General features: G+C 31.4%; 4 protein-coding genes across 10 annotated transcripts; 2 read left to right on the top strand and 2 right to left on the bottom strand.

The window, feature by feature from the left end:
• Positions 1-3: 3 nt before the first annotated feature.
• Positions 4-5154, bottom strand: LOC106659246 (cysteine--tRNA ligase, cytoplasmic). 3 transcript variants are annotated; one of them, XM_023459858.1, is made up of 12 exons: positions 4904-5154; positions 4608-4832; positions 4147-4489; positions 3934-4074; positions 3661-3871; positions 3196-3466; positions 2773-3122; positions 2494-2699; positions 2052-2426; positions 1833-1968; positions 619-788; positions 4-527 (listed from the first exon to the last, which is right to left on the bottom strand). In XM_023459858.1, exons 2-11 carry the CDS (start codon positions 4784-4786, stop codon positions 781-783), a joined length of 2220 nt encoding a protein of 739 aa, XP_023315626.1. In that variant the 5' UTR covers positions 4787-4832; positions 4904-5154; the 3' UTR covers positions 4-527; positions 619-780. The 3 variants fall into 3 exon arrangements, with proteins under 3 accessions (XP_023315626.1, XP_014237173.1, XP_023315625.1); XM_014381687.1 differs by lacking the exons at positions 4-527; positions 619-788 and having other exon boundaries at positions 1602-1968; positions 4608-4848; XM_023459857.1 differs by lacking the exons at positions 4-527; positions 619-788 and having other exon boundaries at positions 1602-1968.
• A 524-nt stretch (positions 5155-5678) lies between these two features.
• On the top strand, positions 5679-7016 carry LOC106659288 (mitochondrial fission process protein 1). Its single transcript, XM_014381735.2, has 3 exons — positions 5679-5945; positions 6225-6352; positions 6424-7016. Exons 1-3 carry the CDS (start codon positions 5834-5836, stop codon positions 6730-6732), a joined length of 549 nt encoding a protein of 182 aa, XP_014237221.1. The 5' UTR covers positions 5679-5833; the 3' UTR covers positions 6733-7016.
• Positions 7017-8141: 1125 nt separating this feature from the next.
• On the top strand, positions 8142-11956 carry LOC106658391 (eukaryotic translation initiation factor 3 subunit C-like). Of its 2 annotated transcripts, none has more exons than XM_023459824.1 (12): positions 8142-8215; positions 8530-8632; positions 8715-8847; positions 8922-9206; positions 9270-9364; positions 9443-9966; positions 10038-10247; positions 10309-10462; positions 10538-11033; positions 11104-11297; positions 11376-11718; positions 11788-11956. In XM_023459824.1, the coding sequence occupies exons 2-12, from the start codon at positions 8540-8542 to the stop codon at positions 11904-11906; spliced, it is 2646 nt and encodes an 881-aa protein (XP_023315592.1). In that variant the 5' UTR covers positions 8142-8215; positions 8530-8539; the 3' UTR covers positions 11907-11956. The 2 variants fall into 2 exon arrangements, with proteins under 2 accessions (XP_023315592.1, XP_023315591.1); XM_023459823.1 differs by having other exon boundaries at positions 8143-8284.
• Positions 11957-12418: 462 nt separating this feature from the next.
• LOC106659260 lies at positions 12419-23563 on the bottom strand. Of its 4 annotated transcripts, none has more exons than XM_014381716.2 (13): positions 23023-23563; positions 18434-18592; positions 16054-16121; positions 15871-15977; positions 15558-15772; positions 14743-14851; positions 14553-14644; positions 14413-14479; positions 14258-14339; positions 14019-14162; positions 13838-13949; positions 13522-13756; positions 12419-13449 (listed from the first exon to the last, which is right to left on the bottom strand). In XM_014381716.2, the coding sequence occupies exons 2-13, from the start codon at positions 18541-18543 to the stop codon at positions 13288-13290; spliced, it is 1503 nt and encodes a 500-aa protein (XP_014237202.1). In that variant the 5' UTR covers positions 18544-18592; positions 23023-23563; the 3' UTR covers positions 12419-13287. The 4 variants fall into 4 exon arrangements, with proteins under 4 accessions (XP_014237202.1, XP_014237184.1, XP_014237192.1 ...); XM_014381698.2 differs by lacking the exon at positions 23023-23563 and adding an exon at positions 20055-21115; XM_014381706.2 differs by lacking the exon at positions 23023-23563 and adding an exon at positions 20208-21115.
• Positions 23564-27969: the final 4406 nt, after the last annotated feature.

Here is a 27969-nt window from a genome sequence, read left to right as displayed (position 1 = left end):
ATATTATGTTCCACCCAATTTGCATGTATTTATTCTTAATAGTATTTGTAATGTTACATTTTATTAAAAAATTGAAAAATTAAGAAATCATACAAATAATGATTTTAATTATCCAGCAGCTAATAATAGTCACTATCAGATGAGTCATAGTCGTACGAATTATAAGTTGTGTACGAATTGCCAGTACACCCATCAAAATCACCTCTTAAAAACTTATTGTATTCAGAATATACATCAAAACGAGTGCTAATCAATACTTCAAATGTAGAACCAGTTATGTACACTCGGAATTTAGTTTGAATATCATGAAAGCAAATTAAGAATCCTGTTTTTGAAGCATGCGCAACAATAAAAACTTGAATATTTTTTTTTTGACAAATCGTTCTGGTAACACCTTGTCTAAAATAATGCATTATTTCGTCTTGTTTTGAAAATATAGTGTTGAAAACATCTATATCAAAATCAATGTAAACAAGGTGCGGAATACCCTCATCCACATAATATCGACTCAATCTTATCGTGAAGTTCTGAAAAACATTCAATTTTCATCATCTCATCTAATCCAATTCTAATACTTTAAGAAATATTTTTGAAACTTATCATGAAGTACTAACTTACCAATTCATTTTCATCATGCAAAACACCCGTTTCCAGCATTTTAAAAATGCTCCCTCTTGTCAGCTGACTTTGTTGGTTGTGATGAAGACGCTTATCATGAGCCAAAGCCCGGATGTCTTTGGGATTATAAAGCATTGTTGAAACAATTTTTTTTCTTAAAACTTAAAAATCTGAAACACAGAAATGTGTTTACCGGAGTTATTTCTATTTAAGATGATCGATAACCATGATTAGAAAACTTTTTAATATGAACATATCTTTATTTTCTTAACAATTTTTTCGACTTACACAAGGTAAACTTAGTAACATCAATAAAAATTGGGCAGGTTGTGTTATCCAAAATTGTTTGAGTCCAGTATTCCGAATCAAAGTATAAAGATAGAAGATTTGTTGTCGGTGTTAATAACAAAATAACTGATATTAATATAATAATGATTAATGAACACACTACATTCACTAAATCAAAGTACTAGAGATCGCAATTAGCAAGAGGCGCTTGCAGTCTGAATCTCATGAAAAATGGTCGATTTATTCATTGCCTTTCTTTGTCATCGTTCGCTACCTTTTTTTTGTTTTGACGGACCAATAGAAACGCAAATCCGACAGTAAGACCAATCGGCATGAAGACGCTGGTCGCTGTTATAAAGTTCGTGGTAATCATAAATGCGTCCATGATTATGACGTGTAATTTGCACAATCTATTGGCTGAATGCATTAGCTTGTATACTAGGTATGCACAAAATTATTTCGTTACAGATAATTTGTCGGGAGAGTAAAAAGAAAATATTTTAGGGCCATCCATAAATGATACTTGAACAAATGATCATGTTTATATACTTTTCAATAATGAAAATTCTTTCAAAAATTATTTTTTACTTGCCAAAGAACAATATAAGAAATATCTCAGAATAATAAAGTTCTAATTTATCATATTGGCATGAGCTTTTTTTAAATGATAGGGTTTTAATAAAATCAAAAAAAAATTTCTAGATTAGTGAGTTTTTATTCCTTATGTGGGTCTTGGAAAATTATCTAAAATAATTTCAATATTTTTATACAAGACTATCTAAAATACTTTCATGTGAAAAAGTTACATTAACTTTGCATCAGTTCATTCGACTTAACACTGTTATATATTGTTAATGATTATAAAAATTTACATAAATCTTTAGTCATAGATGTCACTAACAATATTCTTTTTTCACTTCATTTACCTTCATTTAAAGCAAGATTCTTCATTTGTTCAATATACTCTTGGTATTTTTTTGCTTGCTGTTGCTGTAACTTTTGCAATTTTTTGGAAAGACCTTTGCTAATTTCTTGGCCTTTAGCATCATGTGTAGGAAGACCCTAAAATTAGTCAATTAATTAAAACATTATAATAACAACCAAAGGATTTTACAATCACACTTAAAAACTACTGATGATGATACCTTATCATCCCATTGCGAATATTTATCCTCTTCGTTTCGAAACATTTCTTCTGGTGGAATCTTTCTTTGTGCATCTTTTATAGCTGCTGCTTTTTCAGCTTCAATTTTTTTCCTCTCTTTTTCGGCGGCTTTTGCGTTTTCAATTTTTTTCTTAGCTTCACGCTCACGCAACAATAATTCACGATCGACCAACTTTATCTGAGCTCCTGAGCCGCTGTCATCTTCCAATCGCACACCGAGATTCGGCAAAGTATCATCTCGCAAACGATCGCACTCGGTCAAAATATCGTTTGCTTTCAATGTGCGCGCGTGAGTTCGAACTTTTTCTCGAAAATCAGAAAGAATTTCGAGATACGGCATTACTTTCTCTTCGAGCTATGAAATCAAGAATTTCATGATTTTAATTTAGGTTTATATGAATTAAAAAATCACAATTACTTACGTTTGCACTTGATATATCTCCTTCATTAGGAAACCCAATTGAATCATGTTCAGAGATGGCTCCAAAAATAGTTAATATTTTCGTTATATAAACGGAAATATCACGCAGTAATAGTGTATTTGGTTTGGGACAGTCTTTCAGGTAAATATTACAGTTCGTCACTAATTCTCTAATAACATCAAGAGCCGTTCTCGTATCAATGTTATCTGATAGAAAGAAAATTATGAATACTGAATCTTTGAATGAATTTGATTTAAAAAAAAAATAAAATAAACTAACCACATAGAGCAGCATGAATATTATCTTTAGCAGTAAAGAATTTATTATTCATGTCTAATTCCATTTCACTCCATTTATCAAATATTTCAATGGTTTTTCCATGGTTAATTTTTCTAATACGACACTTTACATTCAAAAAAAATTCATTTAAAAACTTTTCGTACTGTACAGCCATTTCCATAGTAGCATCTCCATAATCCAATGTATCTTTCCAAGAATGTAACAAGAAGGCTAGTCTCAATTGTCTAGAAGTGTGTTTTTTCAGTGCTTCTTTAATTGTTATAAAATTCTTCAATGATTTGGACATTTTACAACCAGAAATTGTGAGGTGTCCTGAGTGCAAAAAATACCTACAAAAATAAGTTTTCCTTGCTATCAAAACGAATCATAATACAAAAATTTTAAGTAAGACAATTTTCACACCTGACCCAATGCGAGTTATCAAAATAAGCTTCAGCTTGGGCAAGTTCATTGTCATGGTGAGGAAATTTGAGATCTACACCACCAGTATGAATATCCAAGCTCCCACCACAAATTGCAGATGCCATAACAGAGCACTCAATATGCCAACCAGGTCTACCTTTACCCCAAGGTGAATTCCACCAAGGCTCACCAGCTTTTGAGCTTTTCCATAATGCAAAGTCAGTTATTGAATGTTTTTCCGATAATCGTTCTGCCGAAACACTTAAATCACCTAAAATAAGAAAAAGTTTTTAATTATTTTAATTAAAATATATGATTCATGAATAAAATCAACGCTTTTTGTCCTTATGCAAAACTGTAATTCAGATATAAAGATTGATTGAATGAATTATAATAAAAAAATTAAAGTGATTAAGTCACCATAAAAATTGTCTGAATTTGATCAATTAAATATATCATCCATACCTTCTCCTTCTTGTAATGAAGAAGTGTCACCATATGCTTCAGGTACTAGTTTAGCATAGTAATGTTTTTCTTTTTTATCGAAAGCTTTAACATCAAAGTATACTGAGCCATTACTTTCATACGCAAAACCATTAGCTATTATTTTTTCAATAAATGCAACTATTTCAGGAACATATTCGCTAACCCTCGTTAAAACATTGGGTTTTAAAACCTGAAAGATTAGTGATATGTTAGATTAAATATATACATGGAACAATTTTTAATTAATTATACATTTAGGGCATTCATATCTTCATGATAATCTTCTTCCCACTTTTGTGAAAGTTTATTGAAAATAGAATGTTCATCAACTGTATCTCCTTTTTTGCTATCTAACCAATCAGAAAGTGGATCTTTGATATCTTTTAATAGAGTCTAAAAATATATTTATAAAAGTTAGATTATCTGCTTAATAAATTGGCAAAAATTGTAATTTAATTTGTATACCTCTTTAAATTCTCTATTAAATTCATTATTCTTTTGATCAATAACAGAATCTAGTTTTTTTATAGACTCTTGCAACACTACTTGCATTTTTTCCAACATACATTTTTTATCAGGATCTGTTGTTTTCCTAATTTTTTCTTCAAAATTAAGCATGACTTCTGCAACATCCTTTGTTATTTGTTCAAGACTATTATTTTCATTGATATAGGTATCATATAAATGATTTTGCCTGGCTCTTTTAATTATTTTATCATCTATGTCTGTGATATTCATAACATACAATACATCATAATTGAAGTACTCTTGAAGAATTCTTCGCATTATATCAAATGATATGTATGATCTAAAATATGAATTATAATTACTCATTTATAACAAGCATACACCAAGAGGTTCAACAAAGATGATGCAATTTTTATTCAAACAAATGTAAGTGACAGGTAAGCATATTTCAAGCTTACCGTGCATGACCCATGTGAGAAGCATCATAAACTGTTGGCCCACAGCTGTACCACAAAACTCTATTTCCATATTGAGGCACAAACTCTTCTTTTTGTCTCGTTAAACTATTATAAAGTTTCAAAACCGGGACATTCTTTCGCTCTGGAGGATTCCAAGCTGGTTGTACTCTTTTTGCCATTTTCCTAATGAAGCCCCTGAGCTCAATTCAATAAGGTAATAACTAACTGTCAATCAAAAAATCTATTAGGGAATTTTTAATTTGAAAACGCTTACAAGAATTTCGATCATTATTTACCTCACAACTTTTTAACAATTCGAATACGCAGATGTGACTAAGCACGCTTAGCTGACGTCTGCTTCACGTGGGCGAGTACGGGAAAACACAACCATTTCGCCAGCGACGCAAGCGAAACGAAGTGAACTGACTATGCAAAAATCGTCCGTATTACACTTGCGAAAATTATCAAGTCAACTTTTTATTACTTTTATTTTGTTCAGAATTCTCTGTTCTCAATTAATGAAAATTCTAAATGAAAGTAGTACCTATATTTTATATTTAGTTATTTTTATATAAGCTTCTTATAATTATATGTACATTATTGTGGAATTTTTGGCGCGCATTTCTGGAACATCCATAACTTTGAGACAAATTCGACATGGCGCGCTATATGAATATCACATTTACATTGATGATTCGGAATATATAGAAAAAAAATCGAATTATAACGGAAGTAAAAGTACCATTTAATAGTTGTGAAACACTTTCATCCTTGTCAGTTCTTACGCATTTATACAAAATGTTATAATATCCATACTAGTTATCGTTCAAAAACATCTACAAAAAATGTTTCAACTTAATAGACGTCAACCATTTACCGTAACATGAAAATTATTTTTTTATAATTTAAAGAAAGCTGAATGTCTAAAGATAACAGTAGCCTCACCCTTTTTTAATGCGTGCGTTTCAAATTTCAATGTTTTGACAATGTTATTCTAAGATCTACTTCTGCTAATAAAAATCTACAAAACTGAAGTGCGCGCGTTTGCGTTCCAATGACATGTAATCCGAAGTATTCTGCTATAATATTGAACACAGTGGATCTTCAATTACATTACTACACTTATTCATAACATTGAACTGGAAACAGTCCATTTGTAACGAAGACAATAATATAACAATTAATAGAAAATAGCAATATATTTCATTATAAAAATAGTTGTGTTTATGCAACAGTATATAGTTAAAGTTTGGTTCACGAACATTGTTAACATGAGCGACGATTCAATTAGCAATGATGAAATTGACATATTTCGCGATACAAACGTTAGATACCTAGGTGAGCAATATTTAACTATTCACGTAACTGAAAAATTAACGTAAAAATGTTCAAAGGGTCAATTATATAACTTCACCGTCAGTGTTATTGTTATAAACTTCAATCTGTTGTAATTTTTTTCTTTAACTTCTATATTTTTCATGAAATTTTCTATTCATCTTTGAACTTTTTGTATGGATTTTTTTCGAATCAATACCTCCTAAGTAAATAAATTTCATTCAAGTTTATCAAATTCAAAACAATAATATTTATTGTTTTAAAAAAATTGAAATATTGCAGGTTATTCAAATGAAGTTGGAGAAGCATTTCGCAGTATTGTTCCTAAGTCAGTTGTATGGTCAAGTTACATTGCTGCATGTGGTTATGTTCTTGCTGATACTTTACACAAAGGTTATCACACCTATCAGGTAAATGTTTTTTATTTTGTCAATATAAACAATTTAACTCACACAACATTAATTATTATATATCTTTTTAGAATGAAAAATCACCAAACCAAATTAAAAAGGTTGTGCTATCAACATCAGACACTTTAATATGGCAAGGTTTTGCATCAGTTATTATTCCCGGGCTTACAATTAATAGAATTTGTGCACTGACACATTTCATTCAAAATAAAACTACTGCAAGACCATTGTTGCGAAGTCCTTGGATTTCAACCATTGTAGGTTTGGTATCTATTCCTTTTATTATTCATCCTATTGATGAATTTGTAGAAAAAACAATGAATTCAACGTACAGGCAATGGACTGGTTACAAACCAAAAAAACATTTATCATCTACTTAAAACTACAAAAATATTATCTAGATGTATTGAGTATATTTTCTTAGGCTGTGAAAAAAGATAAAATTTTTTTATTATTCATAGATAATTATGTACAACAATATTACTGAGATTGCACTACAGTCTATATTTTATAATAAGTATTGCATCGTTGAATCTCTGTAAACAATTCTGTATAAGTAAAATACAATTATAACATAGCTTGTTACAAGTTCCTAGAATGAAAGTACAAATTTGTAACACTTAGTAATGTTAATTTGAATTAATTATACTTGTTACAAAAAATATCTTAAAAATATAACATTTTTTGGTTTTATTTATATCACAAGTAAAATGTATTGTGTAAGTATAAGCTTTAAATTATTTGTTTACAAAAAACATTTATTGTGAAAAGATCATGAATTACAGATCTATGTTCAGAATAAGCAACTGAACAAAATTTAAAATATATCATTTATTATTGATGATAAAATTATTTATACCATTTAAATCGGCTTCATTGGCAGTTTTCCTACACAGCATTTTTGCCCCGATCGCAACTTTTTAATTAAAACTTCCAGTGACTTAAGAAAAATATTTTACGGATCGATTTTTGCTTGATCTTTTTGATGGTTACCATCGTTTTTTTTTCGAAAACCTTTTTCCTTGCCGAAAAATTGCTTTGAAAGACAAGTTTATTTTCCAGGAAGATCTCCAAAAATTTCACCGATTCAAATTATTTCAATAAAAAAAAATCGAATAAAGAGTATCGTGTTAAGCTTTCAAAATGCCTGGTTTTCTGATTTTTTGCGAAATTTGTTGTTTTTTTCAATTTCTTTCTAGGTTCTTCGATTTTTGAATGTTTGTGCAGTGATTATGAAAAAAGAGCAGCTAATTTATTTAAGAGCAATAACGCGAGGATTCGTATATTATTTTCAAAATTACATTCTTAGAAAGAATTTTATTTTTAATTTTTAAAAAATTATATACTTTTCGTTTTATTGATGGGTTGATATAAGCTTCTACAGTTCGTGCTACAAAAGATCGGTTAAACTTGGATCGAAGAACAAAACTGTAGGAATCTGTTAAATCTGTTAAATATTTCAAAATTTACATTCTGAAAATAAAATATGGTTGGTTTTCGATTTTAGTTTTATCGATTTTTTCATTTCTCAGACATCATTGGAACAACGTCTTATTTAATTAGTATTGTAGCATAATTCAAATCAAATCCTAGACAGCAATGATTTTCAAAGGAGGCTCTTTCGCCCCTGCTACATAAACCTGAATGATTATGAATGATCGACGATCGTGATGAAGTAGGTGCCTTTGCTAATGTATTGGCAACAATTTTCAGCGTTAAGCGCAACACTCAGTCGATAACACCAGGCTATATATATGTATATATATAATATAATCTATAATAATTATAAAGCAAGCGGCAGCCGCACGAATTTATGGATGATGATTCGTGCTAACCTGAAAATTATTCATACTTTGCAATAAAGTTGGTTTGCTTCATATGTTAAATTATATATTAATATAAAATATTAAAATACTGAAAAATACAATTCAAGTTAGTAACAAATTAATCGTTTTTTTTAAGTGTCAATAGTAGACAGTTAATTTTTTATAAAATACTTGTTTTATTATCTCAAAAGAACGTTATTAACCATGTGTTTCCATTTGCACAGATCTATTCTGTTTCAATTTTTTTCTTTTTTATAATAATGCTCAATGAGAAATTCAATATTTTTTAATTGTTTAATGTTAGTTAATTAAAGACTAAATTTAACAAAAATTAATCATATTTTCATATAGTTCAGCAAGGATGAGTCGATTTTTTGCCACTGGTTCTGATTCTGAATCGGAAACCTCTTCTGAGGAGGAGCAGGTTCAAAGAGCACCTACTGCTGCCTTCACTGTAAGAATACTTTTTTATCAATGCTTTTCTTTAACAAAAATTATTAATAGATTTTATTAATAATAAACACTATGTTGAGTAGTTCAGTGATGATGAAGAGGATACCAAACGAGTTGTTCGTTCGGCTAAAGAAAAGAGATACGAGGAGATCACTAATGCCATTAAACTTATTAGAAATCAAAAAAAGATCAAAGATATTAACTCTGTGCTCAGTAGTAAGTTCAACAAAAATTTTAATTACTTGAAAATTTAATATTGTAAAGGAACTAAACATTTTTTTTTGTTGCAGCTTTTGAAGAATTGGTCAAGGCTTATAACAAAGCCTCGTCTGTTATATCTAAGGAAGAAAACGGAAAAACTCCTAATTTTTATTTAAGATGTCTGGTTGAACTTGATGACTTTATCAAAGAAGTTTGGGAAGATAAAGAGGGACGTAAAAGCATGTCAAAAATAAACTCTAGAGCATTATCATCTTTTCGCCAAAAATTGAGAAAGTATAACAAAGATTTTGAAAAAGAAATTGAAGCCTTCAGAGAAAATCCACCTAAAGATGATGATGAAGAAGAAGAAAAAGGTATATTTTTAATTTTTTTATCAAAAAAATGTTGAAAACAAAATTCATTTCAATAATTTTTAGTTGATGAAGTTAATTCTGATGATGAAGATGATGATGAAAATCAGATAAGTGATTTCAAGAAGCAAGAACTTGTTCCAGATGTTTCTAAGTTCAAGGTAAAAATCATTTATATTTTTAACATTAGGTTCTACTTTCCCCTAGAAATGAATTCTTACACCCTATCATATTTATAGAAAGGAGCAGATGTCGATGGTAGTGATAGTGATTCAGACTGGGGTTCAAGCTCTGAAGATGAAAGCTCCAGTAGCTCTGATGATGATAAACCTCATGCTGCTGATTACTTCAGAAAAACACAAAAAGATGGAGATGATGAACAAAAACAGGTCAAAAAAGAACACCGTAAAGACCGTAAAGAAAAGGATAGAAAAAAGAAACGTGAAGAAGATGATGGTGAAGGAGAATGGGAGACTGTAAAAGGTGGAGTGGCCATACCATCAGAAAAGCCTAAAATGTTTGCTAAAGATGCCGAAATTAATACTGCTAGTGTTTTGAAAAAATTAAATGAAATCATAGCTGCCCGTGGCAAAAAAAGAACGGATAGAAGAGAAAAAATTGAACTTTTACATGAGCTGCAAGCGATTGCTGAAAATCACAATCTTAATGCTGCATTAGTTAAAATAAAGTTTTGCATTGTTTCATCTATCTTTGATTATAATCCAAAGGTATCTGATGCTATGAAACCAGAATATTGGTCAAAGTAAGTTTTGTGCTGTTTAGCTATTACAAATTTTTTTAAATTATTTAAAATCTAAAATTTACCAATTACAGAATTTTAGAGCGCATTTCTGAAATGTTAACGTTACTTTTGAGTACTAATGATATTGTCTTGGCTAAATCTATCCCTGAAGATGAGGAAGAGTATGAAAAATCTCCTTTTAAACTGCATGGCTGTGTACTCACTTTAGCAGAAAGATTAGATGAAGAATTTATCAAACTTCTCAAAGAATGCGACCCCCACAGCAATGAATATGTTGAAAGGTAAAATTTTAACTATCTATAATAGGGTAGTTTTTCTTTTCTAACAATTCAAATATTTTAGACTAAAGGACGAAAATCAAGTTTGCACTATTATTGACAAAGTGGAAGAGTACCTGGAGAGACAAGGAACTCCATCAGAACTTTGCCGTATTTACATTCGTAAAATAGAGCATTTGTATTATAAATTTGATCCAACTGTTTTGAAGCAAAAAGATGTAAATAATTGCAATATTAAAATTATAATTAACTGTTGCAAGAATTTAAATTTTGTGGTAATGTTTTCATTTCAGGGTGAAATTCCAGCTGATGCTCTCACCTCTGTAAAAGTTATGGATAAAATGTGTAAATACATTTATAGCCATGATGAAACTGATCGCCTCAGGACTAGGGCTATTTTGTCTCATATTTATCACCACTCCATTCATGATAATTGGTTTAAAGCCCGTGACTTATTCCTCATGTCACATTTGCAAGAAAACATTCATCATTCTGATCCAGCCACACAGATTTTGTACAATCGAGCCGTTGCTCATCTCGGGCTCTGCGCATTTCGTCATGCAAACATTAAAGATGCTCACAATTGCCTTCTTGATTTAATGATGACTGGCAAAGTAAAGGAACTCTTGGCTCAAGGTTTGATGCCTCAAAGACAACATGAGCGCAGCAAAGAGCAAGAAAAAATTGAGAAACAACGTCAAATGCCCTTCCACATGCACATAAATTTGGAAGTACTCGAGTGTGTGTATCTGGTTTCGGCTATGCTCATTGAAATTCCGTATATGGCTGGTAAGTATTTAAATAGCCAAAAATATAAGTTTGGGAAATCTTTTCTTGAGCTATTGCATTTCCTTTTCAGCTCATGAGTTTGATGCTAGGAGAAGAATGATTTCCAAGACCTATTACCAGCAACTAAGATCGAGCGAACGTCAGTCGCTAGTCGGACCTCCAGAATCCATGAGAGAACATGTTGTGGCTGCTTCAAAAGCTATGCGTAATGGAAACTGGGCTGCTTGCAATAATTTTATTATCAATGAAAAAATGAATGGAAAAGTTAGTCTCAATTGTATCCAATAATTATTCGTTAATTCTTTACCTGAATGGTTTTATTTAAATGATCTTAATTTTCAGGTTTGGGATCTATTTTATCAAGCCGATAAAGTTAGAGCAATGCTGACCAAGCTCATTAAAGAGGAGGCTCTGAGAACATACCTTTTTACTTATTCTCATGTTTATGATTCCATATCGATGCCAACTTTAGCCCTTATGTTCGAGTTAGAAAGGGCAACTGTTCATTCAATTATAAGTAAAATGATTATCAACGAAGAGCTGATGGCTTCGTTGGATGAACCTTCCGAGGCTGTCGTGATGCACCGCAGTGAACCAAGTCGTTTACAATCTTTGGCTTTGCAGCTCACAGACAAAGTCAACAACTTTGTCGATTCAAACGAACGCATTTTTGAGATGAAACAAGGTCAGTAGATACATTTTATAAAAATTGAATATTTTTTTCTTAATTCATCAAAACATTATTATTTTACAGGAAACTTCCGAAACCAAGGAAACTTCCGCGAGCGTAATAACTTCAATAGGCAAGATTGGGGAGGTCGTCAACGGCGTGATCGCAATCGTAACAACGATGAAGCCAGAAATAATTATTGAAGTTTTAAACATTAAATATTGTTCGAAAAATTGAATTTTGTACAAACAATCGAATGGATTAAGAAAAATTTAATATAAGTGAATGTAAGATAATGTATATAAGTACCTGGCTTGAAAGTATAAAATATATTTCTGGACTTCAGTATATTTAATAAAATATTCATTCATCTGCCTTTAAATAAAATCGTGTACATCAAAGACATGCATCGCGCTTCTAATGATTCGATACTAGTTATAAAATGTTTCTCGATTAATGATTTGAACATCGCATGAATCGATTATCCAAAGTCTAAACAAGTGCAATATTGACTATTGATCAACACATTGTTTGTATAACAAAAAATTTAATTTCTATAATGATAATGAATCCTTTGTTTGAAAAATGTTTTAATTGGTATATTAAATAATACACATTTTTTAAATATTTTTATACATTCTGTAACAAAAAAACTACTGTACATTATTGCGCGCATTCAGTTTATAATATTAATGTTTCAAATGAAAAAAATGAGTCAATCAAACTATTTATTGTTATTTACGGAGGGGCTATAAAATAATCTCACGGAAAATGTTCTACATCATTGAAACGCGAACATTCATTAAATTTGAAGTATATGTACTTATTTTGATTCATATTAATATAATATTATTAATTCATAATAAATGCCGTAGTTTTTATAATTAAATACGTTAAATAGACTATGAATGATAAATAATATGAAATAATTATCATTTGAATGCCATTGATATTGAATCAATATTACAACCTTAAATAAAGCACGAATTAATGAAATATAAAATTTTATAACATTTAAAAATAACATTTACAAAACTATAAATTTATTACGTTAACAAAAATATATTTGAGATTACAGTATTTCATCTTTAAAATGTGCACTAATCAGTCATGAAATGATTCATGACATTGATTAGATTGGATTGAACACGCATAATTCTATCTTTCTTAATCTAAAGTCTATGTACAAAAACATAAAATTATGACTTATGATTATAAATGATATTTTCAACTAATCAACGAGATCTTTCTTATTTATTACTCTCATTAAAAATGACATCAATCTATAATAAACATTTCATTATTAAAAATGTCATTTTTAATATCAACATTTATAGCAAATTTTTTCAATAAAAAAGTGTCCTTATTATAAAAAAAATTGTTCATACTAGAATTTATAAATGGAAATAAACTCAAAATTATGGTAACAGCAGGATGATGATTTTTTTTAATATGATGTATCTAGTATCCACAAGCTTCAAAAAAGCTTTTAATAAAGTATATCTCAATGTATTTTTTCATTTTCGTACGAATATTGAATAATTCAATTGATTATTGAGAGTCATTGGAATAAAAGAGTCCTGATTAAAAATCTTCTTTCACTAAGCTGATAGCTTTCCCCAATGCTTCTTCCACATTTGTACATAAAAATACGTTAGCTTTAGCAGTTGTCTTTGCTTTATCTTGAATCATATCCATTAGATATGCTCGACCTCGATTATAATCTTTTCTAGCCGTCTCGGTAAGCTGAAAATTGAACAAAATAATTCACAGAAATCTGATGGTTTCGTTAAACGAAACTTTTGACTCGTGTATTACCTTTTCGCCATTGGCGAGGGAGCTTGTACTCATGGAGATATTTTGAAAACTAATGACTACAGGTTTGACTAGTTCAATTAGATGTGCAACGACAGCCATTGTTGCAAGAGCACGTTGATCCTGTGGAATTTCCAGAACGACGACTGCAGACTTCTCCATACGTAAGTACTCCAAAGGCATGATCAAAGAATTGAATTCATCCGTACAAGGACGGTAAAAAGAGAAACCACTAGCTCTATTAAAGTAAGTATTCAATATTTTGAGCAGTTTTTAAAGGGAGAATTAGGTATTTTAGTTTTTTTGCAAATTAACTCACTCGACTAATTTTATCGATGCATCGTTATTGTGCCAATAATCATTTTCAGTTTGGAAAAATCCTAGGTACAAGTCTCGATTCGACGTAGTATCAAAAATATTATCCATCCAGTCTATGCAATTATAGAGAAATTTAGAGATCGGTAAAGACTTAAGTCAAAATATTAAAAAATTGCTCTTACCATCGCGTAGACTGCTGACAGCATCTTTCCGTATCCAACGCAACCAATAACTTGTAAAGGCAAATATTTGCTCATAACTCAATTTTTCTTTTATACTTTTGTTCATAAAAACTGATGCAAATCTTCTTAACGCGTACGTCTCGTCTGCGTATAAATTAAAAAAAAATTTAGTAAGTAATGTATTTTACTACTCTGAGTTGATGTTATTAAATCAATGAATTGTAGAAAAAGCAACAAACCTAGTACTTTCATTTCATCATCTCGTGGATTTTGCAGATCGACTTGTGGGATGCCTATAACTTCCATTAATTTTAAAAAAGCCTAAAATACATAATTAAATGTATCTTTGTAAAAATCACACGAGAATCTAAGACTTGAAAATAAAACAACTTACTTTTTTCGCATCCATCTTACAATTAGCTTCATTTATCCTTAGGTCACCGAAAGCAGCATTCATTGCTCTAAATAAATAAATAAAATTCAATAAAAAAGTTTCAAATATGATTATTGGCTCTGAAAATAATGTGAGCTTACATAAAATCATGTTCCGGAGCATTTAAATCTATTTTGTGCAAGTGTGCTTGGGGATCAGGTACATCTTCAATGCCAGTATCACCACGTAATTTCTATAAATTACAACACCGATATGAAATGAACTGTTGCCAACCCATTGGCAAGGAATTGAAAAAATATTTTTCTAATTAAAAAAGTAAATCCATCTTACCCAAATGACTTTTTGGAGGCCCATTTCGATGCTATACGTTGGATCACCTTTGCGGTTGGCATACAAATATTCCAATATCGCCATTGCGTTTACCAATTCATAATGCTCTCTAGAACGCAAAAAATATTAATATAAACTAACTTTATACCTCGATTTCTCACCTTCGCTCGCTCGCTCAGTTGTTAGGAGTTTTTGTAAGAAATTTTAGGGGAACAAGAATTTTACAATAATTTTATACATTTATAATATATGAAATAGGAAAATTCATTAGACATATAATTCCAATTAAAGGTAGCTTTTCATTAATTTTTTCCTGAAATCAATACATTAATAAGAAAAAATTCAGTTCAAAATCGTTACTTTATCAAAATTGGAAAAATGCCTAAAGGCATAAAGCTAAAAAAAGATGCGTCATAAGACATGATCATGCTCCCACAAGATGTAGAAAAAAATTACGTTGAAAAATCATTTTTTTATGGACATTTAAAAAAAATGATTCAAAAGTGCATAAAAATACATTTGGAACGTACGGTAAAATAATGATGCGTCAAAAGATATAGTTATACTCTTGTAAGATAGAAGAAAGGATTTTTGGTCATTTTTTAGTTATTTACGAGCGAGCGTTAGTGAGCGAGGAATGACGCTAGTATTATATTATTAGTGAAAATTTTCCTATTTTTTGGAAAAAAATTTCGGAGAAAGTCGGGATTTTTTTAGGATTTACTATAATAAAATTAACGACTAAAGATACATATCATCTAAACCGAGAAAAGTATATTTGATTCGTTTTAATATAGAATCGAAGAGGTACATACCGATCGGAGATCACCTCCCCGTTGATAGTCTGACCCCGTTGATGATACTTGAGAACGAGGACTGTTTGTTGGGTTCTCGAGGCGGCAAGCGCAGAAGCCTCGACTATCCCTGCACAATTGCGAGTGGTGTCGTCAATGACGAACAAAAGCAGCTTTGCATCTTGCTTTGCACTAGCTTCGAATTTCACTAGGGTCGGATTCCAGTCGTCCACTTGCTATGCGGCACAATTCCGAGATCACATAAATCGTTATAAATAGTCGAGCGAATGATGGGCGATAAAAAAGTTTATCGTTTTTCGTATTATATGCTTACAGGATTGTAGAAGCTGATATTGTGTTTGCTCAAAACTGGAATCACGATATCTTTTCGCCAGGTAGTTGGATTACACGAACCACCGAGAAATACTTCGTAGCTAGGCACTGCCAAGTAACGAAGACAAACGATTTTCAATGAGCCACGTTATTGTAATGAGAAGCTCGCAATAAGTATACTCACTCGATCGTTTTCTCTTCCTGACTGGAGTCAATAGCCAATTGTCATGCCAATTCAACTGATACGTTTCACTGAAATAAAAAAATAACAGACTTTCCTTACTTCAAATTATTTTCAAAATTTTATTTATTTCTATCTGCTTGAAAATACTCGAAGCCATTAGTGAATATATTAAAAAATAAACTGCGCTGAGGGTTTAAAATAAGTAAACAATAAGCAAGCTTGATATTTTATCTTTAAGTGCATTTTAATTCACAAAACTTGAATATTGGAATATTCTTCATTACAATTATATTGATGGAATCCATCAACTCGAATCTACTCATTTTAAATTTATCTACTTTTTCTTTCAAAAATCACACATAATTAATTATAAGAAATATAACGAAATGTGCAAAAATCCTTGTTTTGAGATTCTGTTGCGGGTTAAAGAGAGCTTGAATCAAAAAAATTTTCATTCAATTTTTGTAAAGGAATCATCATTTGCCGTAACTTTAGGAGCGAATCGTTTGAGCTGCACCTGAGAGGTGTATACTTCTTTGCAATATCAATGCTAACGGTCACTACCTCGGGCTAAGTGATCGAACCCATAAATGGCTCTGAATCAGTAGATTCATGACGGAAATAATAAAAAGAAAATGTAAAATAAAAAAAAACTAAGCTCACGTGTTTTTGCAGAGTAACCTACGAATCTAATAAGAAGCAACAAGTGAAACGTATTTTTAAAAACATTAAACACTAAAAAATGCAAAAAAAAAAAATTAAAACGAAAATTACACAAAAAAGGCTCACGGAATTATCATAAACCCAGTGAAAAATAATCATTTTTCCAAAAATTGAATACAATTTTTTTTCAAGCACCCGAGTCTTTAACAAATGGACAATCAGATACTTTATTACAGAAAAAAAGTTTTTATTTATAGCCAAGTAGTGATAGAAACTATACAAGTTTCAGTTACCGGTGATAGTTTGAAGTTACAAGAAAGAATCGACTTATATTTTTTAGTCTGTAATATGATCCATTTTACATCAACTTAATGAATTTACAATTGACGCAAATGAAACTTAGCAAAAATACGCGCTATTTTATATTCACACTATTAGATAGATTGATTATGTAAAATTTGGAAGTTCTATTGATATTTTTTTCTGCATTTTTCATTTGATTAGCAAAATGAACTAAATATTTTCATAATGTTTAGATATTAAAAGTTCCAATCAAATAATACAAGCAGAAACATCGCATTTTTCTAGCACTAATATTTCACACTTCTTCGTAATTTTTTTATTTTTACACATGGAAATATCTTTAAAAAAGCAGATATCGTTAAAAAAACATTAATAATCAGTAACATTAGTTACAAATGCACACTTAATAGCCTTGTAAAGCACATGTAATAAAGATTGCAATAAGCAAACATATAATATATGCTTAAATAGATTATTGAATTTGATTAAATGTTTTAAATATAGTCTTGAAAACTATCACGGCAAAAAAAAGGAAAAAAATTTTGCATTAGCCAGACGTACTTTCGAACATCTGATTCTGTAACAGACTTAAAAATTTGTCCGTGTTTGAGCATGTTTCTTGAGGTACACTCAATCATGAACGTTCAAAGCCTTGATGCTCCCTCACCTGCAACAGAGAGACCAGAAACATGCTCTGTTCAGTTGGGAGATCATATGAATTTTGACGATTTTCATGTATTCAATTACAATCTTGTAGTACAGATTTTTGATGAACAATCTCCAAAAATAAAATTCTCTCATACGATTTTTTAATTATATTTTTAAATAACATTGAGCTCATTTAGATTACATCATATAGGAGAAGAGAATTTTATGTTTAGTAAATTTTAAAACAATTTTAACCATTTTCAGAACATCTCACGTACGAACTGCCTAATTGTTATCAAATTTTTTTTGTTATTTGAAATATTAGAGTCTTTTCTATATTTTAAGAAAAAATCATTGATTAAAAAAATAGTTTTTGACCCTAGAAATTTCTTAGTTTTAGTAAGTTTCATCAACATCGTAAAAATATGGCAAGTTTAAATTTATCCAAAACATAAAAGTTTATTGGTCCATTTTAAAAATTACTCTGCAATTTACTATCATTATTAATTTTATTGAAATTTCTCGCTTTTATTTGTAATATACTGCTTGAATTTTGAATTATTATGAGTGTAGTAGGAGTAATCTGTCTTTTATATTCGCGAGTAAACTTTCAGAGTCATAAATCACAAACATTTTTCATGTTGATGACACAATATCTTAAAATGTAGTATAAAGTTTTAATTATAGACATGTCATAAGACTAATACAATTTTATAGACGAAACATTTGGAGTAATTTAATTTCACTTCAAATATTGAGTACTTACTTTTGTACGAAGTAGACACAGGCCATTTCTTTGGTCATTAGCAACATTTCTTTGTACATAGAGTCTGATTCTTTTTTTATCTGCACTGAATCTTCCGTTATGTGCGGCATTTTTTAACTTGATTTTTTAAATCACTATATCAAGTTTTAAAATCACTTACTGAAACAAAAAATTAGGCAAATTTGAAATAGGCAACATTGATATACTTTTTTTTCCTTTTATAATTTAACTTCAATAAAAGTTGAACTAATCAATGCGAGACATACTTTTTAATGAACTTGATAATATTTATAGATAATAAATAAACAATTATTCAATTCATTAATTTTCAATTTATTAATTTTCATTAATACATTTTTTAAATCGCATCAATCGAGGCATAAGCTACAAGTAAGATTTCTTCGTTTTAGAATTCAGAACAAATGAAAAAAGTGAAAGAAATCGATCATGAGTTTTATGAAATATCAATGAAACAAAGGTAACGTAAAGCTGAATCATCACAGAATCTTTGCTACAAAAAAACAACCCTATAAGATGATTTCGAAGAACTTACAAAAATTCATTAGGTTTATTGTAAGTTTTTAAACAAATAATTCTTTACGAAAGCGAATTTCAATTTGGAATTATATTTTTTCTCACGTAATTATATCAAGCGTCAGGTTGATAAGAAAGATAAGAACCATATGTGAGATGCAACTTTTAATATCTGAAATATAGTTTATAAGAATTGTGGAGCACATATAGTAAAAGATTTTTGTAAGGTTCCGTTTTTGTGTTTATAAATCTTAATAATAAAAAACAATTGCATCAAAAAAATCAAATTGTTTACAATCTAATCGTACGGTTTGTTATTGTGGCCAAGTTGTTTTTCTTTACGAAAACGTCATGCACCTGCGCTGAATGACTCAAACGATTAGTAACTTTTTTCCAATACGTCGTGGGAAAATGGACTACACGAGGACTGATAAAAACGTACGGTATTGACTTCTTATGTATTTATCTCATAATCTCAGTGTTGATGCGATTTGATCGCAAATTAACCCCACCAAAATTCGTTACTCCAAAAGACATTACTCTACAACTGTACCGATCGCATTGAATGAAGAAAACTAATAAGCGTTAGGAAGTAGCTGCTCTTCAAGGCCATATATTATTAAAATATCAACTATTCAAGTTAAACTCGAGTAATTATATAATAGAAGCTGAAATGTTTTTAAATATAGTAAATAGATCAATTCGATTGAACAAAAAATGTCGAAGATGCTATCTGTAACAAGTCTAATGTCTATAACCGAGTGCCCGTGTGAATAGTGTCCAGTGAAAGTGCGTTACTCTCTATTGCAGTTCATAAATGAAATTTCAACAATGGATGAGTTTGCACACGCATGTCTACAGTTAAAATATGATCGATAGATGTTTCAAAATGTAATTTTGAAATGCCTAATTAGATCAAATCAACCCTATTATTTACTTATCAGTAATTATGTATTCACCAAACAATATGCAGAGTTATTGCGATGTATTTTATTGATGACGTTTTTTTTGGATAAGGAATGGTATTAAAGGAAGATCGGAAAAAATATTGAATAATTTATGCACGAAAGGTAGCTTTAATTCTTACCAAAATAATCAGTCTTATACAGCGGTATACTTATGCATGTACTTTAAATGTTCTTTTTGGTAAAATAAAAATCGATGGTTAAGTCGATGTATCTTGCATCAAAAACGAGTATCCACAGAAAAAAACAAACAACCTATATCAATGTATACGTACATGTATATATCGCACTATCGAACCCACTTTAAACACATTCTAATCAACTTGTAGCACTGTATTTACAATAAGTAATTAGGCTAGATGAACAATCATCGCCTTATAAAAACCACACAAAGAAGCACATATATTGTATACGTCGCATATAAATAAAAGAGGAGATGTCGTGCTCACTCACACCTGACACAATGATCTAAAATAAGAGGCTACGATCCAACGCGTGCCACGCACTATGCGATCTTTTAAAGTAAATGTAATATATATAATAAACACGGCTGGCGATCTACCTATCCCGGCCAGCCTCCGCGCTCGAACTGATCGCGCGAATTCTAAGCGAAAGAGCTTATATATCGGAGCAAAAGTGTCTGCCTATACATCTCGACAACGTGTCTCTCTCTCTCTCTTTTACTTTGCAATGTTGACTCGCTCCCCCCATCGAGCTGAAGCTCTTTCTCTTTCTCAATTCAGGGTCATCGTATTCCGGTGGTCCCGGCTGCGGTCGTCGCCGCCCCCACATCCATAACCGATGCCCGATGAATCTTCATCCGCGAGCACGTGCCACCGAGTATACATGTCTATGTGGGAAAATGATGATAATCATCCAACTGCGAGCGAGCTGTATGCTTTGTATGCATGCCATCCGCTCCGGTTTATAACGCGCGCGCATATACATATTTACGTCAACGGCATAGCGAGAAGAGACAAAAAAAAACACAGACACAAGAGAATGAGAGAGATCGGCATACATGACAACAACAGTCGAATATACATATAGGTAGATCATTCGCTATTGCTCATACTTATTTATACCGCGTCGTTATATTTGAAACGATGAGAAAAAGCCAGGAACGGTGGCGGCCGCGGCGACGCGTCGTTCGACGCTCACACGATACCAACACATGGAATATAAGCAATTTCACTCGAGCTAAGCGCGCACACATGCAGAGAGATACTTGAATACCTTTCTTTCTCGGCGTCACTTTTGTAATTAGCTACCATTCGGTTTTCGCGGTCGCGCCGAGTCGGGCCGCGCGTCGCTATTATTTGATGACGTCGTTCGGCCCGACACGCTCGAATAAAGATTCGAGCGACACAAAACAACGTGCTAATGCTGTTGCCGATCGTTTACGTAGCGTCGTCGCGAACCCAAACGGAGATCGATGTACACATCGCATACGTGTTTATTATTTATAAATTGTATATCGAGTTCCGTATTGCGGGCAAGCGCATTTAGCTACACATCGCTCTTTTTGCTCGCGTATAATTTACGTATAGCGCGTTCGCGCAAATACTGCGACTTTGCGCACCTCAACGTAAATATTGATATACTTTTTAGCAAAGACAGTAGTATAGCACACGAAAACGGCACGACAAGCTATGCGGACGGATACGCTTTTTTATTCCTGCGCTTGGAGCTTTTCTCATTCGAACATACATTATTCGCGCAGCAGATGCATACGATAACGCGAGCAACGATCTAGAGTCTTGCATCGGGTTCCTACTTCCCAGTACTCGCATCGATGTTTCGAGCGATCGAAATTATCTTGACTATAATATAATAGGGTTACTTGCGGCACGTTGTAAAAATGTCTGTGATTCATTGCCGCTTCAAGAATTTTTTTTTACTGTTAAGCTAGGTTTCCTAAAATTTTGTGTACCCCAATTCACATTATCAACATAAAAATTAAAGCAATTTTGATGCTTCTAAGAAAACTCTCAATTTGTCGCGAGTATTTTTTTTTTTTTTTTATATAAAGCGATTGATTGAGACCGGTAAATGACAAATGGTTTTTTCTTAAGTGATTCATAAATAGTATCGAAACGTATTCATGACGATATTTTTTGTCATTGTTTAAAGATTCAAGATTTGTTCCAACTGATCGAGAAATTGTTTACTTGATTTACAATCGAGTTAAATGCTAAAATGACGAAAAGAACTTAATAAAAAGAATACATAAAATCTTATTGCGACATTGTTATAGGCAGATACACGTAACAAAATATTATGTAAATTAGGAAAATTTTATTTAAAAATGATTTACAACTTTTAAACGTATGCGGAGTAATTTAGCAAGACACAAGTACCTTTTTCAAGTGACGTTTATTAAAAGGTCATTGCAAAATTCGATTTTGAGCCGATCAGCACAATCTCCTCTAGATGAAACCACGTACATGTCGCCGTTTAATAGTAGCGGAGCTCAAATGTCTAAACTCATCATTACCAACTTCTTCGATTTGAATTTAAAAATATGAATTTCACGTCGACCTCGATAGCGCGTGTGAGATGTGCCGTGTATAAGAAGTGCAAACCCCACATGTTTTAGCTCCAAGGTTAATGAACACTAGTATAGCTCTCTATTGAAATTAAGAGCTTCGCTCGCGTTAACCGAGTATTCTCGTTAGACTTTTGATTGGAAAAAAACAGCGACGCGCTCTGCAAAACGACTCAAGTTATCTTGCTTCGATTGTTATTTTTTTTTTGACGATATTGTTGCACAACAGGTTGTTAAATTAAATTGATCGAATGAAATATCGAAGACCATCTCGCGAGCTAATTAATATTCTTTATCAAAGTCGGAGGCTAAAAGACACCGCACAAATGTGCAGGATGTATAATGTATGTTGCTTACACACTCGCGCTATGTATTTACATATTTACGTCGACTGTTTTGCGTAAATACGTTTTTTGCATAGCTCGGTCATTCATAACCTAGCTTGGTTTGGTGTTACTATGCGTGTGTGTGAGCAAGATCAATAACGTTGTGGCTATCAACGATCGTGAAAACAACAAAGTGTGAAAACATTGTCAACTCACCTCCTCAATCAATGATTCGATTTGTTTGTTTTCATCCGTATTTAATGGTTCGGTCGTTTGTGCAACACGTAGATGAATTAGATTAGCACATAACCTGTCGTCGATCCGATTGATTAATTCACAATTTTGTTAATAATAACCAATAAACAATGAGAGAAAAAAGTTATGATATTATCGCTCATGAGAGTCCGACGAGCAATTGAAAAATGTGCCAACATATACTGCTTTATATACATAGAGAGCTTTAGGTTATTTCATAACGCACATAGACAGCATAGCGTTTTGTTCGTATGGACCATTTTTATATGACCGTTTTGTTTAAATGTAACAGTCGCACGATCTCAGAGTAGTGCAGCTGTAGGCACAGAATATGTCAAGCAATTTCGTCAAAAGTTGCGAGCAGATATCCGATGAGATTTCGACAAATGACGTACTTAAACAACATTGTTTTGACGTTTATTTCGGTGCTCCGCGCGAGAAAGACAGTCGCGATATTAAGTATAGACTGAATACGCGACACGAAAAGCTCGCTGCTACAGCCGAGCGCGGATATCTCGATCTTCACGTCGGCAATCGCAGTGCATATGGAAGCGAAATCGCGTGCTCGCGAGTCGCTTGGCGGGAGATAGATAGAGAGAGAGAGAGAGAGAAACGTCACGAACCAAGGCTTTAAGAAATAAGTATAATGTGTACGAGTGACGGTCGAGTCGTGTGCTGTGCAGGCAACTCGGAGTCGCATGACGTAAAGCTCCAACAATGAAACGTGATGTCACTGTGCGTGTGCGGCGTAGCAGCGTATAGTGGCGCGTATACCGATCACCACTACTGCCAAGTGCTATGGCCGCGGCGACCCATGCAAATCGTATGCCATTGTGACTCGAGACTCGCGAGCCCTTATAATAACTATGCTACATTCCGACTTTTTCTTCCATTATTGTCGTTCTTTACTTTCATGCGCGTCCGAGACTGCGATTACTGCCAGTATAAACAAAAGGATTACTCGCAGCTATCGCTGAAGTAGCATCGATCATTTTTTTCCTCTTGTATATATTATACACATTATTTATAATTTCTTTCAACACTATAACCAACAACAACAGTTTCCGTAGACTGAACGGTTCTCACTTGTAGAGTTTGAACAGTGCCCTAGGCGCAGGCATCGCATGAATCGTTCATTTTTCGTTTAAATCCATCTAAGCTTTCTTCAGCTCGGACAAGTAATTTAATAAATATACTCATTTGGTTCTTTCAAAAACGTTTCGCGATTCTGACGGATACTATAAAAAGTGTATCCCGCAACTCGTGGAAAAATACCCATCTTATATGCATCGGAAATGATTCCACTACTTATTGTCACCTATTGCACCAATTATCAATACTTTTCGTTCGAGCCAGTAAATTATTATAAAATGCGGTGTATCACACGCGTAAAAATCATGTAGATAAGCAACCACTGTTCAAGTTGTAAAATCAATTGTCTTTACTTTATTCAACGAAAAATATATACACGGTGGTGAAAATGTTTTTGTTGTTCAATGATCTACGAATAAAAAAACGTTTCTTCTACAATGTCGATCGGTAATACCTAAGTTGATTTGTGTGTGGAAGTTGCTCGTGAACTTGACCCTCGACACCCTAATACGTAGAACGTTATTTTTGATTTATGATCTCATGACTATAAACAATTTTTTGTCTTACGCGTGAACTCCCGCACTCAAGTAGCTCGTGGGTAACGTCGTGGATGCAAAATAATAATATCGAGCGCGTAGGCGCACGTGCTGCGCGCGGAAAGTGCCATCGTCGGCCAGCCGACCGCACGCGCGTAAACTATAAGTATACAAAAGATGTTGGCGCAGCTTTTTATCTTCATTGGCTCGCACTTGTACGAGCAACTTGAAATCAAATGAAAGTTAATTTCATGACTTGATGGCATTTTTTACTTTGCATCGAGTCCATTACCATACAAATATACAGTATCCAGAGATGACACGATGCTGTTCTAGATTGATCTGTCAGAGTTTAATATCTTAATGACTTTCAATTTTTTCTAATACTATACTTTTTGCAAATGACCAATTTATAAAATTATTCAGTACGTCATCTAACACAACAATTGACCATAGGGACAACTTATTTCTACACAGGATTGATAAGCGATGATATATTCAAATGACGTCAAATTCTTATGACAAGTGGTAAAAATACCATACTTACTATGCACGGTGTACGTGTCCATATAAAATAAAGTGCACGGATTCATCGTATAAAAAGTCATGCATATTTCAAAAAGATTGATATTTTTTCGCAACCATTACAATGTAGAAAATATCAAGACTATTTCTAATCATCATTGGTAAAATTTAAAATCAGGAACCTCTTTAACTCGCCAACATAAAAGTATTTTCATCGTGTGACTAAACTTCAAGGGTAGCTGAGGGAATAAAAAAAAATTTCATTTATATTTTGAGCCATTGACGAAAAAAAATGCCAAACGCAGCACGATAAAATTTATATTTAGATACAGAAAAAAACCTGTCATAGTTTAAATATAATCACGTGCGTTATATTTTTTCGTATTCATTAGGTTTAATCACAGCGATGATGACGCGGGGGCGAATATATTCAAGCAACAGTTCTTATTTACGAAACATTTATTGATCGATGATGTATCGAACAAGATTGAAAATTAGTTTTATTCAGTTACCTTAATATTTAAAATGAAAGTAATGTAATTTTTTTGTGTAACAATATTTTCATAAAAATAATCAAATAAATTTTGTACTTTATTGATAGAAATATTTAAAAAATATTTGATGACTTGAATTTTGTTCAGTATTTGTCATTAACAAATTGTACAATCATTAAAAATCTTTTTAATTTTCACACTGCAACGAAAGTTCAGCCAGTCAACGTAATTTACATAATAATGTAAAATAATCTTCTTATTTTCATTTTTATAATTAAAAAAATCTTTGAACAAGCGTATTAATTGAATACATTATGATTACGTAAACTTAAAATCATAAAAAAAAACCCGATCAAAACTGACCAGTACAATGATTAAACATATTTATACAATTTAAAAAATGTCGCTCATTTTTATTTTCAGAATTGACATCATCTTTCTTCGAGACCAACGACATAATCGCAATTAATTGATCATTCGCTACACAAACTACGAAGTAATCTTTTCAATTGTGGTTTGAAAGTGATCATGCAACAATCAATACGTTTATTAATCTTTTAATTTTAAATAAAAATGTTCTGTCAAATCATACATGAAAAATTAAGACAAGAAAAATGTTTTCAAATCATGCTTGAAAATTATATCACAATATTTTATTTATAGAAAATTTATTATGATTGGGTATCGATATTTTATCCAAGTCTTTACTACAAATTGTGAATAAAATGATTGGTTATTAAAACACACAATGTATTATAACAATATCATTTTTTGTGTAACTATTTATTTATTGAACTAAATTAATTTACTTACATTTTCAAATAAATTATATTTTTTGCGTTGAATGATCATGCAACTAGACTATTCAGAATTATGACTTCATTTATGCCACGATGATTACATTTTTCTTGTATTATTTTCATTTGTTAATATTAATCATCAGAATTCTCATTTTAAGCAATACAATAAATATTTGATTCAATTCATTGAAAGCAAAAATTAATTGCTTATATTTTTTTTATAGTTATTGCCACGATTCGAAATTTTTTATAACGTAAAGTAACTTTCCATTCACAAATAAAATACTATTCACTTAATTTTCAAATTCAAACGCTTATTAATTTACTACTGTGTTTTATTACAAAGTCATATCTTGTATCATAAAATTTTTCGAATGATATAAAGTATTTTATGTTAATGAATATTAATTGCGATGGATATTATTATATTCCCATTAAAATTTTTCTTAAAAACTTATAAAAGTTCAATTATCTATCGAAATCTAATAATTCATTTACAAATTTTTATTTGAAATTTATTAACTTCTTTGTACTGTCTACAATAAGATTACATGTTAACATGTTATCAATTTTCAAAATAATATCAAAATTTTGGGTATTTACCTCAGTTGATTTTCATACCATTCAAAAGGATCTTATCCTTAATTTTGTATAAGCTTCAGATCAATCTTCTTTTTGACAAAGGCCTATAATAGAAATTCAGGATGCTGTAACACACGAATTATTCATTATTGATTATATTAGGAGTGTAATTTAATTATAAAATTTTCAATAATTTTTTTATTCAAATTATGTATAAAATCGTTTTCGACAGTTATATAAAATAAATAAAACGTACACCAAGCATTCTTATAGTAATTAAATATTTTATTTTTCCGTATAAATTAAGAATTTAATGTTACACAAAAAATAGCTGTTTTTTCTAATTTCTATAATAATAGAAAACAGTATTGAATAATAATCATGAAAATCATCAATTGCATCCTGATATGATGATGTTAATGATGATGACGATTGCAAATAAATTAATTTTTTCGATGGAAACATTATTCATCATAGTCGTTATATTTTTTAATGTTTATAGTGCGATACATTGAGCAAAATGAAGGGTTAAGAAATTGATTCACTTTTTTTGTTAATCAATTCTCACTACATTGGTAAAAAAGTGAGCTACATAGCACGAATATCCGGATTACGCATATTTATTATCACGTCTGCTGCACCACCACCGTCATAGCTGGCACGCAGTACAAGACGCGCGTAAAATATCATCACCGCTTAAAGTATCAACGCGGATGTAAATGCGGACATCGACTTTCTGGATGTTGTTGCTGCTATATAGATTTCTATAAACTACGCATGACTCATACTGTACATTTCCACATTGCACGTAAGCTCCCTTGTACGATTTTTACCATGCATACTAGGGTGTCCCAAACGTTAAAAATCCTTGCTCCAGAA

The sequence above is a fragment of the Trichogramma pretiosum genome, unplaced genomic scaffold (genome assembly GCF_000599845.2).
Source record: "Trichogramma pretiosum strain Unisexual culture from Peru unplaced genomic scaffold, Tpre_2.0 scaffold16, whole genome shotgun sequence".
NCBI lineage: Eukaryota > Metazoa > Arthropoda > Insecta > Hymenoptera > Trichogrammatidae > Trichogramma > Trichogramma pretiosum.
This window is presented reverse-complemented; position numbering and strand designations above follow the sequence as displayed.

Bases quoted from the DNA above. Each gene is read 5' to 3' on its own strand.
- LOC106659246 (XM_023459858.1), bottom strand. From the start codon at position 4,786: ATGGCAAAAAGAGTACAACCAGCTTGGAATCCTCCAGAGCGAAAGAAT. The intron at 4,075-4,146 runs GTATACAAATTA...ATATATTTTTAG, and splicing joins TTAATAGAGAATTTAAAGAG to ACTCTATTAAAAGATATCAA. The intron at 1,969-2,051 runs GTATCATCATCA...GACTAATTTTAG, and splicing joins ATTCGCAATGGGATGATAAG to GGTCTTCCTACACATGATGC.
- LOC106659288 (XM_014381735.2), top strand. From the start codon at position 5,834: ATGCAACAGTATATAGTTAAAGTTTGGTTCACGAACATTGTTAACATG. The intron at 5,946-6,224 runs GTGAGCAATATT...GAAATATTGCAG, and splicing joins TACAAACGTTAGATACCTAG to GTTATTCAAATGAAGTTGGA. The intron at 6,353-6,423 runs GTAAATGTTTTT...ATATCTTTTTAG, and splicing joins AAGGTTATCACACCTATCAG to AATGAAAAATCACCAAACCA.
- LOC106658391 (XM_023459824.1), top strand. From the start codon at position 8,540: ATGAGTCGATTTTTTGCCACTGGTTCTGATTCTGAATCGGAAACCTCT. The intron at 9,365-9,442 runs GTAAAAATCATT...TCATATTTATAG, and splicing joins CAGATGTTTCTAAGTTCAAG to AAAGGAGCAGATGTCGATGG. The intron at 11,719-11,787 runs GTCAGTAGATAC...ATTATTTTACAG, and splicing joins CATTTTTGAGATGAAACAAG to GAAACTTCCGAAACCAAGGA.
- LOC106659260 (XM_014381716.2), bottom strand. From the start codon at position 18,543: ATGCCGCACATAACGGAAGATTCAGTGCAGATAAAAAAAGAATCAGAC. The intron at 14,852-15,557 runs GTATGTACCTCT...TTTGCGTTCTAG, and splicing joins GGGGAGGTGATCTCCGATCG to AGAGCATTATGAATTGGTAA. The intron at 14,163-14,257 runs GTTTGTTGCTTT...ATTTATACGCAG, and splicing joins TGATGAAATGAAAGTACTAG to ACGAGACGTACGCGTTAAGA.